This window comes from Artemia sp. Qi Xiang Cuo, chromosome 14, assembly GCF_049724085.1.
Source record: "Artemia sp. Qi Xiang Cuo chromosome 14, ASM4972408v1, whole genome shotgun sequence".
NCBI lineage: Eukaryota > Metazoa > Arthropoda > Branchiopoda > Anostraca > Artemiidae > Artemia > Artemia sp. Qi Xiang Cuo.
In genome coordinates, this window is record NC_142807.1 from 46,319,326 (window position 1) to 46,334,609 (window position 15,284).

The 15,284-nt window shown below is 34.4% G+C and overlaps 3 protein-coding genes across 3 annotated transcripts in view; 2 read left to right on the top strand and 1 right to left on the bottom strand.

Annotated features, from left to right (window-relative positions):
- The window catches only part of Mtr4 (exosome RNA helicase Mtr4), a 59,075-nt gene extending 55,172 nt beyond the window's left edge, over positions 1-3,903 (bottom strand). Inside the window, exon 1 of the mRNA XM_089100407.1 lies at positions 3,782-3,903. Coding sequence (XP_088956533.1) covers positions 3,782-3,858 — 77 coding nt within the window. The 5' untranslated portion in view covers positions 3,859-3,903. The remainder of the gene's footprint in view (positions 1-3,781) is intronic.
- Positions 1-6,487, top strand: part of LOC148944524 (DNA repair protein Rev1-like) — a 196,631-nt gene extending 190,144 nt beyond the window's left edge. The window contains exon 13 of the transcript XR_016142865.1: positions 5,945-6,487. The gene's annotated coding sequence lies outside the window, so the exon portion shown is untranslated. The remainder of the gene's footprint in view (positions 1-5,944) is intronic.
- Positions 4,131-15,284, top strand: part of LOC148944527 (uncharacterized) — a 62,378-nt gene continuing 51,224 nt past the window's right edge. Inside the window, exon 1 of the mRNA XM_089100412.1 lies at positions 4,131-4,267. Coding sequence (XP_088956538.1) covers positions 4,137-4,267 — 131 coding nt within the window. The 5' untranslated portion in view covers positions 4,131-4,136. The remainder of the gene's footprint in view (positions 4,268-15,284) is intronic.

Genomic DNA, 15,284 nt, shown 5'->3' on the forward strand with positions numbered 1-15,284 from the left:
GGACTAGTGCCCTGATTAATAGTTGAAAGTGATTAGAGGGTAACTAACCCCCCTCTCATGCCCACCATTCCCCCAAACACATCCAATCAAAATTTTCAGATAGCTATTATGTTCAACATTGCAGAAAGTTCTGATAATTAGGTCTTTGAGGATGACACATCCCCACCCAGCCCTCAGGGCAAGGGTTGTAAGTTATGCCCTGGGGGCATATAAGATTTCTATAGAAAGTGTTGTCATAAAAACTTCAAAAGGACTCATTTGATTGGAAATTGAAAGGGCTAGTACCCTTTTTCATAGTTGAAAGTGATTGGAGAGCAACTAATGCCCCTCTCAAGCCCACCATTTTCCAAGACACATCCAATCAAACTTTTGAGATAGACATTTTGTTTAACATAGTTGAACATTCTGGAAATTAGGTCTTAGAGGATGACAACCACCCTCACAGCCCTTAGGGTAAGGGCTGTAATTTATGCCCCAGGGGCATATAGGGTGTTTATAGAAAGTGTTGTCATAGAAACTCAAAAAGAGCTCATTCAATTGGAAATCGAAAGGCCTAGTACTTTTTTTAATAGTCAAAAGTGATTAGAAGGCTTGACATTTTTATAGTAAAGATCAATGTGGGTATAATGTATTATTTTTGTTGTTGTTGTTGTTGTTTAGACCAGGGCACTTTGTTTCAAAGGAGTTGTCATAGGAACTTTGAAAAGGGCTCATTTGATTGAAAATAGAAAGGGCTGATGCCCTTTTTAATAGTCAAAAGTGATTGGAGGGCAACTAATCCCCTTCCCATGCCTACCCTCCCATTTGCATTTATGTTTAAAAACTAAATGTTGCCATAAGATTAAATCAAAATGCACTGTGTTAATGCTAATTCTCAATAAGGCATCTCAGCAGTATCCCAAGAACATCAAACTTTTGGGGCTACTTCTGCTCTTAAAATTTAACCAAATCAAAATAGCATAAGTGTATCCAAGCTATCAAAGAAAGTAAAGAGATTTTTTTTTACAAATGGTATCATCTTTTCCATTTCAGGTCAAATAGAGGAGGTATGAAACTAAATTAATCGCTACTATTTGTGTCCAGATTTTTAGAAGGGTCTATGTTGTTAAAAATTGCTGAAAATTTTTCTCCAGCATACAATTAGCAGGCCAAACTATAAATTCTTAAAAAAACAAAAAGATTCAAAGTATTATTTTCTTTTTTTCCTGAAAAGACTATGTCAACATAAAATAAATAGAAATTAATTAAAGAACCTTTTTCCAAAAAATAAGTTTTCAAAGAAAACTAAAGAACTCCATTAAACAAAAAATTAGCAAAAATAAATTACAATAAATAACCCAGTCAAACTCAAAACCAGCAGAAATTAACATAAGTTGGGCTCAAAACCCCTACACCTTCCCCAGGCCAAAACATAATTTGCACTTTACTGAAAAAAATACAAATGAATGTGCACTGTCAGTTTAATATACATATAATAATATTTAGCAATCAAAATGTTAATATTATTTGATTTATTAAAGTTATAAAAGTAAAAGCATTTAGATTTTTTTCAGTAAAGTACAAATTATGTTCTGGCCTTGGGAAGGCATAGGGGTTTTGAGGCCAACTTATGTTAATTTCTGCTTGTTTTGAGTTTGACTTGGTTATTTATTGTAATTTCTCTTCATTTTTTGTTTAATGGAGCTCTTTTTCAATATATTAGTTGTTATCCTGACAACAAAGCAACTCTCCCTCCTTGATGATCCTGTCAAAACATACAAACCTAATAGAAAATTAAAAAAAGTGGATGACAATTTGCTACATGTTTTCCATAGAAATTGCCTATAGATTGTTCTGGGTATCTGGCTGACTGACCATATCTCAAACAGTAGGCTGTACAAAAAATATGGTTCAATCCTGCTTTCTAGGGCTTTAATGAAAGAAGGATTAAGATGGTTAGGACAAGTTTTGCAGCTGAAGGATGACAGATTGCCAAAAATTTGCCTTTTTGGCCAACTGTCTAGTGCTGAAAGGAAAGCAGTTTGTCCTTGTCTGGGGTGAGAGGGTGTCATAAAGAAAGATTTAAAGTAAATGGGAACTTCCTGCAAGGGGAGAAATTACTCAATGGAAAATGAATTCTTTTCTGAGACAATGTTTGTTTCTAGCTACTTGGCAAAATTAAGTTTTGCTGGGGAAAATTTACTAGTCAACTAGTTGGAAAATGAATTGTTTTCTGGGGTGATGTTTGTTTCCACCTACTTGGCAAAATTAAGTTTTGCTGGGGAGAAGTTATTAGTCAACTAACTAGGAAATTTAAGTTTTTTCTGGGGAGAAGTTATTAGTCAACTAGTTGGAAAATGAAAAGGTAAATATATACTAAATCATATTATTGAGTTAGCAATAAAGTGAATACACCATTTAATGCCTTTTTTTATGCTGATTACAAATATAATAATCATTTCTATCGGAAATGAATTTCAGCCCCCCTATATATGCCAACTCAGGGTATATATTTCTACATTAGGGGTGGGGGCAAACCTTGTTTCTGATGTAAATGGGAGGTAAGTTTAAACTTTACCACCCCCCCCCCCTAATGTAGAAAAAAAAACCCAGAATTGGCATATATAGGGGGGGGGCTAAAAATCATTTCTGATAGAAATGATTATTATATTTGTAATCAGCATAAAAAGAGCATCAAATGGTGTATTCACTTTATTCCTAAATCAATAATATGATTTGGTATATATTTACCAATGAAAGTTTTGCTGAGGCAACATTTATTGTCAACTAGTTGACAAATTTAAGTGTTAACTAGTTAAGTGTTAACATTTAGGTAAAGTTCTATGAAATCATATTATTGAGTTAGGACAAAAGTGAATACACCATTCAATGTCTTTTTTTATGCTGATTACAAATTTAATAATCATTTCTATTGGAAATGAATTTCAGCCCCCCCCCTATATATGCCAATTCAGGGTTCGTTGAGGTATAGCCTATATCGGGGGGGGGGGCTTAAAAAAATTTCAAAAATAAAAGATTATTAAATTCGTAAAAAGCATAAAAAAAGGCATAAAATAATGTATTCACTTTATTCCTAAATCAATAATAAGATTTAATAGAACTTTACCAACATTTATTGTCAACTAGGCTAGTTGGCAAATATAGATGTCTCCTATACAGATTGGCCAAATTTTCCAACTAGATGACTAAAATGTTTTTAATTATAAGGAGATTGGATAGTACCATTCTATATAAGCTTAGCCTATAAAGTAATTTTGGTATTCTAATAATCAAAGGGTGGAGTCCCCTTCTGGGGCCAATTGCATCTTGAACCCTTAAAGGGGCCCCAAAGTTAGGCCTATATCATTTTTGTAACCACCCAAAGAAGTTATCCTCTAAAAGCTCATTCATTTTGCTCACATTTTCATCTAGGATACTTATATCATCAGCATAATCTAGCTGATTAGGCTATGCTCCAGGAGATGAAGGAGAGGATGAAGTCCATGAGACTTTTTCCTCCCCATTTGATTCCATTGTCTCCCTTTGCTTTTGCTGTAATCCTTAAGACAAAGTCAATCAGAATAATCCATGTAATGGGAATAGAACACAATGCTTAACTCCTGATTTAATAGGCTAGCTACAAAACCAGTTTGCTAGCCTAATTTTATTTTTTAAATGTTTCCTTCTTAAGATCCACTTAAAAATTGTGCTATCCTTGCGTCAATTCATAACCATAGCCTAGCCTATGTGAATATTTAGAGGCAGCACAAGCCTACTTCTTCACCTTGAAATTATAGCTTACCCCAGGTCTGGCAGACTGGAATTCAATGTACTCCCTTCATCGTCAAAATGATTAAAAAGATCGTCAATATCTGCCATTTTATACAGATTTATAGACTAAGTTTGGGCTATGTTGCAAAGTTTTTAAATTTTTGCGATTAAACTGAAATACATAATTTATTTCGGTATCCGATTAAAAGCTTCTAAAATTAAATAGCCATTAAAAAAATAAATTCTTGTAATTCGCTTAAAACTAAATATAGAATGGTCAGAAATTATTAATTCTTTGGTCTGTTCATTTCCATACCTTTTTCTAGATACACTTTTTAAGGACATCCATCCACACGTAAAATTCAAAATAGAAACCCGTTGAAAAAATGAGCGCCTTTGGGCTTCTGAAAGTCCTAGAAGCTACAGCATTTTCTTCAATTGTTGGGGCATTTAGAGCTCATGGCAGTCTTACAGATGAAAAGAAAGAAGTTTTATTAACCATAGTTGATATTTTCAAGTAAGCAGGCTAGAATACTTAGATAATGAAAGTCTAGCCTATAGGCCTAGGCTAGTTTAAAGTAGGCCTGGTTCTTTTTTAGTCTTTTGAATCTTAAAAGAAGAGAAAAAGTAGGGTAAATTTTCTGCAGTTCATGTTATTGACTTACAAATAAAGTAAACATACCACTTAATGACTTTCTTTCATTACAAATATAGCCTAATAGGCCTAATCATATTGTTGGAAATGAATTTTACCCCCATCCCTGTATATACCAATTCAGGGTATATATTTGCACATTAGGGGGTGGGGCAAAGTTTAAAATCACCTGTCATTTGCATCAGAAATAAACTTTACCCCCATCCCCCAAATGTGCAAATATAGGCTATAGCCTACCCTGAATTGATGGGGGTGGGGGTAAAATTCATTTCCAACAAAAATGATTATTATATTTCTAAAGAGCATAAAAAAGGCATCAAGTAGTATGTTTAGGCCTATTTTATTCATAAGTCAATAGGTTAATATGAACTGCCAAAAATTTACCAAAAGTAGCCTAGAGTTAACAGCCTACCTTGAAAACGCTTCTAAATTAAAATTTAGGATCTGAGTTCATTCTTGGAGGTTCTATTTATCTAACTCAAATTTTCCTCTTAGGCTAAGACAGCAAAAATATCATCAACATTCAAATGCAAGACAGCAAAAATATCAAGCAATTTAAATTCTGATTTCCATAACCAGTTTTACTATAGTTTATAATTTTCTGTTTAATTGAATACAGCTTTCCATCAAAGTTTAATACATACAAATAGCTTCTTATACACCAAGTGGGTCAAAATGGTCTTTTTGACTAAGTAGGCTAGGATAAAGGTACTAATGATTTGACCATTTTTGTAAAAAAAAAAATAGTTTTTCTACCCCAAAAGTTCTAATTTAAAGACTTTTGGTTTGAAAAGGGTTTCAGTATGTAGGAAAAACATCTAGGAATCCAATTAGTTGATGATGAGTTTGAAGTTTTATCTGAAAAGGGTACAAAACTCCAATTTTCTGGAATTAGAGATTTTTCATTGTCAAGTTCAACACAACAAAAAGTTACCTCTTTTTGATGCAAGTCAGAACCCAATTGGCATGTGTCAAAATACTTGGGGAATACCTGTGGGCAGAACCTGGTGTATTTGATGTGTGTAAAAATACTTGGGGAATACCTGTGGGTGGAAACTGGTGTATTTGACATGCACATTCTTGTTTCTTTGTTTTTATTCAACTTCATTTAATGTATAAAAGTATAAAACACTATTCAAAAAGTAGAAGTAATAAAACTAACAAAATTGTTTCAAGTATGTAGTATTTAGTATAATGAAATTGGTTTGACAAATTTTAATATATAGTATTAAAAACAAATAGTATTTAGTATAACAAATTTAGTATAACAAAATTGTTTCACTAGCATTTCGGAAGGAATAAGGTCTAGGAAAACAGGAGTGGATTTCAAGAAATTTAAGAAGTTTATTGTCTTTATATTTGATTTACTGGATTTTATTTTCATATGCAGATTCTTAGCTTCATCCAAACAATAGGTTAGGATTTTTTTTTTTTTTTGGGGGGGGGGTTCACTTTTGATATTTCTATGAAATTGTTCTTGGTGCTTAACCCCCCCCCCCCCCAGAAAATAAGATTTTCTAAATTTGAATTTTTTTTTAGTTTCATTGATAAGTGCTAAGGAAAGGAGAAAATGACCTCCATGTGAACCTTGGAAAATTTTGGTAGTAGTGGGCACCCATAAATTTGACAGCTATATTTATGTCTGTGGACCCTGGAATATCAACGCCAATTATTTCTTGTTTATTTTACATGTTCAGTGAAGTTTTGACAGGGCTTGTTGCTGTCTGTCAAAAATTTTGACAAGGTTACTTCAAGATATTTGCAAAAGAAATCAATCAATTTATAGAAGCCATTATCTATGTTTGAATTTGACCAAAGGAACATTTTTAGTGTGGCTGGTATTCCACAACATTAAACAAGAATTTTTGACACTTGGAACCTAGTTTCAGCAGTGTAATATTTGTTGCCATTTTAATTTCATTTTATCTAGAATAAGTTAATGTGACTAGAATTGAGATAAAATCAGATGTATCTTGATGCATAGGTGCTAATCCCAACTTTTGTTGCAACAAATAACCAAGTAACAGAAGTTTGAACATTATATACCTGATAATTGTCAGGAGCTCCTTTCTTGTTGGAAACAGGAAACTGACTGAATTAAATGTTCTTTTCTTATCTGGGGGTAGTGGATATTGTGTCAAAGTTTCTTATTGTTGAAATACAAAAATGCCTTCAAGAAATGGTACTCCCAAGTCACAACTAAGCAGAGTTATTCCATTTTGAAGGAAAATTTCAACAGGGGCTCCAAAATTGCACTGTTGAATCATTGGTACCTTTACCCTATAAGTTTTGGATCACAATCCAAGGTACTTCTTTAGTGGTTGAAAACTTGTGAAGAAAAATGTTAAACAGGTAGCCTAAAAGCAATAGTCATAGGCTAGCATTAAATAGGCCTACCTTATTCTAAAGGCTAGCCTACTCTTTCTAAATATCAGGGTCACTTTTCTCATAGTGCATACCCTCACCTCTGTTAGTCCCAGATATAGTCCTAAATATTATATTTGTTTAAAATTTATCATACTGTAATAGATCATGTCTTCTTTTTTAAAATGGGTTTTATGCTTTCTTGACCCTTTAAAACCAGGCAAATTTGGAGTAATTTATATTATTGATCTACAAATAAGGTGAACATACCATTTGGTGCCTTGGTATATACTGTACTCTTTCTGGATATACTAATTACTTAACTTAGACCTTCAGGTGAGACACTTCTGACACCAGAATTGTGAGATTTGGTTGGTTTAGGCTTGGTTCATCTAATGGTGCTGACAATATAATAACCATTGGCAAGCTAAGTACAAAAGAGTCTATTGTTGCATAAAAATGGTTTGGTAAATTTCTAGTGGGCCATGTAATTTAGCTAAGATGAAAGTGAAAACATGATTTGATGCCTTTTTAATGCTTTTTCATAATTAAATAATTGCTTCTTTGGCTAATTGCATCTTGAGCCCTTAAAGAGGCCCTGAAGATATTTTATATGAATTATGAAAGAGCATAAAAAAAAGCATCAAATGATGTTTTCACTTTCATCCTAGATAAATTATATGGCCCACTGCAAAAATTTACCAAGAACCTTACCACTTGTACCAGGAGTAAAAGGCGATATATTTAAAATACAAGATTCTTTCCTTCTAAAGATGATTCAGGCAGAAATTAAACGTCCCCTAATTGAGTTCAAATACCGCTTCCAAGAGTCTAAATTCTTAATCAGCAAAAAGAGAAATTGCATTTCTAGCTTCAGTCAGACAACGACGCTAGTCGTTTGAATTTCGCTAAGATAATTAGTAGCAAAAAAAATATGCTACGTACAATACTTCTAAGAAAGTTTAAATGGCAAAAACCGTGTGAACGCCTGAATCATCAGGAATATTTAAAAGAAATTATTGGACGAAAGACTTACATCCTTGGTCCACTTGAGCCAATGGCAAGCTAGTCCTTACAGCGCAGGACAAAAGAACTGCGTTTGGAAGTGGGGTAGATGTGTTTTTTAATTTTTAATATTAAGTCAGATCTGAAACGATTAGTACGAAATCATTATATCTTGGTCACCATTATTGTCATTGAAGTGACCCGTTGCTGTACAACTAAGCATGTAAGTTCAATAAATCTATTGTCTTTCTTATCTGTGTTTATTTCATTTATATGTCTGCATCTAGTCCAATAATAGGTAATTAGTTCGTAAGTCTCCAAGGTAAATGCTCCCAAAGGAATCTGATCTCCAGATAGCTCAAGAAAGAAGAGGCCACATTTATATGTCTACATATTCGATCCTCTCCCATTAATTGAGAGCGGCGCTAGCCTAGTTGACACAATCTCCAGTACTATAAGTGGCGCTATCGCAGAAATTCCTATCGCCATGGCTTAGAAGAATGTTTCTAACCCCTGCTAGCCTATAAGAATTCGTATCTCTTAAATCAGATCTGATTGTGCCATGGAAACAAAGCTCTGAGACGTCAGAATTTATAGTTCAATAATCCGTAATTAGTAGTAAAACATTACATAACAAATGGCACGAGTCGGAAATTGGAGAAAAACTTGCGAACTAGTTAGGCTATGAAACTCTGAAATTTGAATTTAATTGTTGGGAAAGATACAGACATTTAAAAAAAATTATTAGGCCTATTGCCGCTAAGCTACGATAGGAAAACCCTTATATCTCATAGGAGATAATAGAGTCCCCCAAAATAGGTTAAGTAAAATTCTAAGTTGATATAAACACAAAAAAAATGGAAGAACTCAGTGAGTTATTAATAGTGCAATAGTTAGTCGCAAAAAATATAGAGAGTGCAAAATCTATACCAGAGTACAATAGTCAGTCAGATATTGACGAATTTAATATCCAATTGACCCAGTTTGTACAACTAACAAAACGGACGTTGGAGCGTTAAAAGACGTGCTCCTACTACGATTAAGAGGCCAGGCCTTAACCTTTCTAAAACAGGTCGAACATACCATAGGCAATAACGCCAACTTGCCAATAAATACGGTTGATGACTTGTTAAAAGCATTCAAAGAGAGATTTATAGAAACCAGTTCTATAAATAAATTAAAACATGAGGTAGTGAACTTTGATTTTTCACAAAATATAAGGGAATATCTGGATAATATACGCATTTCTGTAGAAGCAAAATACGGAAGTGGTTCTGGGCAACTGTATGAAAAAGTCATACTAAATACCTTTTTGCAAGGGCTACCCCCAAAACTATATAGAGTAGTAATATCCAAGAATATTCAGAGGTTGGATCTTGCAGTCCAAGAGGTAGAACGATTAATCGAAGTTGATAAAATGGTTGCTAATCATAGTAATGCAAAAATAAATAGCCTAGGCGACTCAAACGCGAACCCAATCTTCAAGGGTGATCAGGCATCCCCCAATTTCTTTTCAAGGGATAACTCCCCAGTGGCACAAAGAAACAAAACGCCAGAACCCGCTAGGCAGAAAACAGTACGTTTTCAGCCCATTAACCCTACAATAATAAGGCGCCATAATTGCAATCGTGTTGGCCACATAGCGAGAGAGTGCCACTATGTCCCCAATCCTATACCAAGAAATGCTGTCAGTAATACGCAAATTACGGCAACCATTTGTTCGAAAGAACAAATTTTAGCACCGGGTGTGCAATAGGCTATAGCCAGGGGGGATTGCGCCAATCAGTACCTTATAATGCGTACCAACCAAATTTGTATCACCGTCTCCCCAACTGGCAAATTAATTATCGGTTTGAAAACCCAAATACTCGCCAAGGCAAATATAATGCGAGAATGCAATAAATCATCATTGCCGATGAGAAATGAAAATTTTACAAGCCAACGGCATTGGCAGTCAGTGCCAGCAAACGGCACTGACAAGAGACATCCACGTTACCACAATAATACTTGGAGAAGACAGACTGACGTAAATCATTCAAATATGCCTACGGAACCTAATACGCTTGAATATCTATTAAGAGAACCTATACAGGAAATAAATCACCAGGGACACGTGTTAGGCCCCTCAGAAATATAAATTGGACTCAGAAGGAGCCAAGAATATTTGATAGGCGCAAAAAAATACTAGTACCTTCTTGTAGTGATACTACTAACGAGTTATCTATATTAAATGATTTTTGTGCAGAAAACGTATAATTTATGGGCTTAGTTGACAGTGGAGCTACCGTAAACATAATAAACTCTTGCGTATTTAATATGTTGCCTCTACACACCAGGCGACCAAAGAACGCTCATATCCCAAATTTAAAAATTGTGACAGGTCACAAGTTAAATTTAAAAGGGTCAATTTGGTTAAACTTAAAATGGGACAATAGAAACATCATGACAAATTTTATTATATGCGACAATCTCCCACACGGAGCTATTATAGGGGAAAATTTTCTAAGGTCTAAGAGAACACTATTAAATGTGGGCAACAAGAAGCTGATATACCTAGCTAAGGTGGGGGAAGACAGTTCTACGTTAAGAAATCGTAACAGAGGTTACGAACATAATATAACAGTAAACAAAATTTCTAATGGTATAATAACGAAGTATTTTGAACTTCATGTCCCGCAAAGACATGGCAAAGTTGGAAATTTATTCAATCACCCTAAGAGATATTGCAGAAATGAAGTATATTTAAATAATAACAGTATTGAAGCTGCGAAAATAAAAATAGGAAATATACAACAGTACAGGTCAAACGAAATTCAAAAAATAGCGGAATTGTGAAAGAACATAATAAAACCCAACGTGACGCCGCAGGTGGCGCAGCATAGCGCCACTATGAATCTAATAAACAATGAAAATGAAGAGAAATAGTACGGATGTGCGACAAGGAAAACAAAAATCCCTCCCAAAACGATGCAAAAAATTCAAATATCACAAATGATCAAGCCAATAGTTAGCAAATCAGAAATATGGTTTGCGACACCATCTGAAATACCTGAAAATCTGTTATGCGAGGAACAGATTATATCTTATGACAAAGGGGAAGGTTTTATTTGGGTAACCAATAACCATGAAAACGATACAATTACAGTTAAAAAGGGGACATGTTTAGTCCAAATCCAGGTTTCAACGGAAAATTACTTAAGTACATGGGAGAATTCTAGAAGAAACCTAGTTAACGGTATCAAAACTTAAAACAACGAATATACTCTCACTGATTAACAATTTTTAAACAAATTTAATATGGATCATATTACGGACTTGGAACTTAAGAAAAAATTATGCGAATTACTATGGAATTTTAAGGATGTATTTTCTGCATCTGAGGATGATTTTGGTTTAATTCCATGTTACGAACATTCAATTTTAACGACTGGTAATCCCGTAGCAAAACAGCCATATCGTGTGCCATATAAGCACAAAGAGCGGTTAAGAAATCAAATTCATGAATTAGAAAAAAACGAAATTATACGCCCAAGTATAAGTCCGTATAACACACCAATAATCTTAGTACCAAAAAAGAATAGAGATCTTAGACTCGTAGTAGATTATAGAGCCCTCAACAAACAAGTAGTTAGCGATAAATTACCTTTACCAAGAGTAGATGAAATTCTTGACTCGATTTCAAGCAAAAACAAAATTTTACCTCTTTGGACCTTACCCAAGGCTACCACCAAGCGAAAATAGCCGAAAAGGATGTCCATAAAACTGCATTTTCAGCATCCAAATATGGTTCTTATGAATACTTGAGAGTACTATATGGACTTAAAACAAGTTCAAGCACGTTATGTAGATTCCTTTTGCACCTATAAAGAGGATTAAAGAACATGGTTCATTTTTTTGCTGATATTATATGCGTGGGGGAAAACACTGAACAACACTTAGCAACTTTAGCTAAGGTGTTCGAGAAGTTCAGGCAAGGCAATTTAAAATGCCGGCCTGAGAAAGTAAATTTATTTCAATCTAAAATTAAATTCTTGGGAGTAGTAGTAACCCAGGGAGAGATATCCCCAGACCCTGATAAAATAAAATGTGTTCAAAACCTCAAGCCCCCCAGAACTATAAAAGAACTAAGAGGAATTTTAGGCCTTACTGGCTACTTTAGAAAATTCGTACGCAATTATTCCCAAATTGCGAAACCCCTCACGGAATTAACCAACGGAAAATCTCATAATGTCACTTGGTCCCAAGAAGCTCAAACTTCCTTAGACCGTCTCAAAAAGGCACTCACTTCCGAACCAATTTTATCACTCCCTGATTTCAAAAACAGAAAGCTCATCATTACCACTGATGCTAGCTCAAAGGGCATAGGCACTATCCCTTCGCAAATAATCCCGGTAGAAAACCCTAACCCTCTACAGGGAACGCCTAAACAAATAGAAAAAGTTATATGCTATTCAAGTAAAACTTTATCAAAAGGCGAAAGCAGTTATTCCGCCACAAACTTAGAGTTGTTATCTATTATCTACCATTTGGACAAATTTAGGCATTATTTAATTGGTAGAAAATTTATATTACGATCAGACCATAAAAGCTCGGAGTACCTGCGCACATTTAAAAACCCAACGGGCATTCTATCTAGATGTATTATGAAAGTCCAAGACCTAGATTATGAAATTGAACATTTAAAGGGAAAACAAAAAGTAGCTTGCGAATTTTTAAGTAGATATCAAGAAAATAATCCGTCGGAAACTGAAGAAAATGAAGTTAATGCTATTAATGCTAAAAGCAAAAATGGATGTAAGAAAAACAAAGTCAAAGACGCGGTAAAAGAAAATAAAATTAACTATTGTCCCTTGTCTTTGGAAAATATAAAAATAAAGCAAAAAAAGGACGAAATGTGTGTAGCAATAATTTATTATTTTGTGAATGACGATGCGTTACTGGATAAATTCAAAACTCTTAGGAAAGAGATAGATAATTTTTACTACGACCTTGATGAAGAAATACTGTGTAGAATTGTGACTGCTGAGACAAATAGAAACCAAACCTCGATAATACCTGTGTTACCACAAAACTTGATAGGGCCTGCATTTGAATATTTTCATTCGGACACGGGTGGACATTTAGGATTTATGTAAACGTTCCATAAGTTAAAACAATACTTTTACGCACAATCTGCACTGACAAAACTTAAAGAATTTGTAAGTACATGCAAAGCATGTAATTTGAGAAAAATCCCCCCAGCTTATCCAGATCCTCCAATGGGAAGGGTCCCGGTAGCGAAGTACCCCTTTGATATTATCTCATTTAACCTATACGAGACAAGTAGAGGTTTACCTGTTTCTAGCAGAAGTAATACTTATATTCTTTTGGTTATAGATCATTTTTCCGGATTTACTTTCGCAAAAGCATTAAAAAATCAAGGTGCTTATGCCACAAGTAAGGCATTAGCAAAATTATTTTTACAATTTGGCATTCCTAATAAAATTTTGAGTGACAACGGGAGCAATTTTGTTGCAAAAGTAACGAAATATTTAATGAGTTTCCTTAATATAGAGAAAATGGTGACAGCGCCGTACCACCCACAACTTAATGGCAAAATAGAAAACAGACATACAATATTTTCGAACGTTCTAATTTTTTACACAAAAGACAATAGGGGCGACTGGGATAAATTCTTACCTTATTCAACTAACGTAATTAACACTGCTTATTCCGAAACAACCAGAGAAAATCCATTTTATTTACTTTTTGGTCTTGATTTTAGAATCCCAGATGATGAGATTATTGAGTCTCAGAAGTAATATAATAACTCAGAAGATTACAAACAAGAATTCATAAATAGGATGAGGAAAACTTATAAAATAGTTAGGCAAGAGCTGGAAAAATGTAAAATAAACCAAGAGCTAAGAAACCAAACCAAAGTTAAGGGGAATATAGATTTCAAAGTAGGAGACATCATTTACCTAAAGAATGAAGCAAAAATAAAAGGAAAAAATATCTCCAACAAATATTCCGAACCGTACAGAATAGTCAAAAAGTACGATACTGAAGATACCTTTAAAATGGAAAACCCCGATAGTAAAAAAACTTACAAGGCACATGTTAGTCATATAAAAAGAGCCGAATTTCCAGAGAAATGGGCATCACAGCCTTCCTCTGCTGATTCGTCAGATTAAGAAAGTGAGCCCCCTAAATCAAGATTGGCAGAGCTAAAACCCTTTAATTTCAAGCAAGACTATTTTGAGAATGACAGTGATCAGGAAAATTTTGAAGTATTTTTAGCAATGGAAAATCTAGTTATTCCAGAGAAAAAATCCCTAACACCAGTAAGAATAAGAACGCCAAAAAATCCAAAAAGTTATTCATCAGCAAGCGCAGGAGATTTAGATTATACAATATCTCAAAAAACCCAATTCTTCCCCGATAGAATTTCGACCCCATGTCCCCCAAAAAGATTTCCAGACGTTATGGTTTCCCCTGCAACACCAATAGAAAGGCCCCTGTCTTTACAGGAAGAATTAAACAGAGCTGTAGAAACCCCCGGTATTACTGTGAAGAAAACTCCTCCCAAAGCTTTAACTAGGACTAACCTGCGAGAAGCTATGGATTTAATAAATTTTCCCATAAAATCGAGTCAAAGTACATTGCCCGGGAATAAAACTCCAACGGATGACCAGCAAGGTCAATATCATGATATAACTGTATCCAAGGCCAAACCTAAACAATGGACTACATAGAGGGAAACTCTAGTTCAAAAAATGTCTCATCCACACGAGAACATAGCCGCCAACCACCGGAGGAAACAATTCGGAAGTATTGTGTCCCTCCAAAGATTTCAAGAGTATTTTAAATTCCCCCATCCGAGAAATTAAGACGAACACTTCCAGAATAAACCTTTTACTTCAAGGCGAGTCTACATTTAACACAGAATTGCAGGTAATACCAAACAAAATACCACCCCTCAAAGTCTTAATTCGGATTCATCGGTAACTAGTTCAGAAGAGTCTGATTGTGAATCAAACCAAATACGTAGTAGCTAAATAAATAGGGAAATCAAGACCGACCTCAGCAGCCGAACACGGGAAACAAACGAAATTAAAAGGGCAAGAATTTTTGAAAAAACAATACAAAAAGTTTGACCTTATTTCGATACAAAACCCGAAAAAGAAAAACCACAAGAAATAGAGGAGAAAAGAACGACACAGTCAGGAAGAACGGGTAAAAGACCTGACAGATAGAACTATCCCTAATTAACGTAAAGACAAGTTTCAAAGATAATAAATTTAACACCATAATAAATTTAACAGTGTGCAAGTAAAGTTAACCAAGTCAATATTAATGAAAAAAAAATAAAATAATAATACAAATGATCTCAATACGTTGTGATCAGAGAAAAAGGTGGGAATAGAAAATAATCAACGATTGGGGGCTCGTGATAGATTTAGAACGACAGGGGGCTTTTAACCACGCCTGGTGGTAAGCGTTGAGTAGAACTAAATGCAATTTTTTG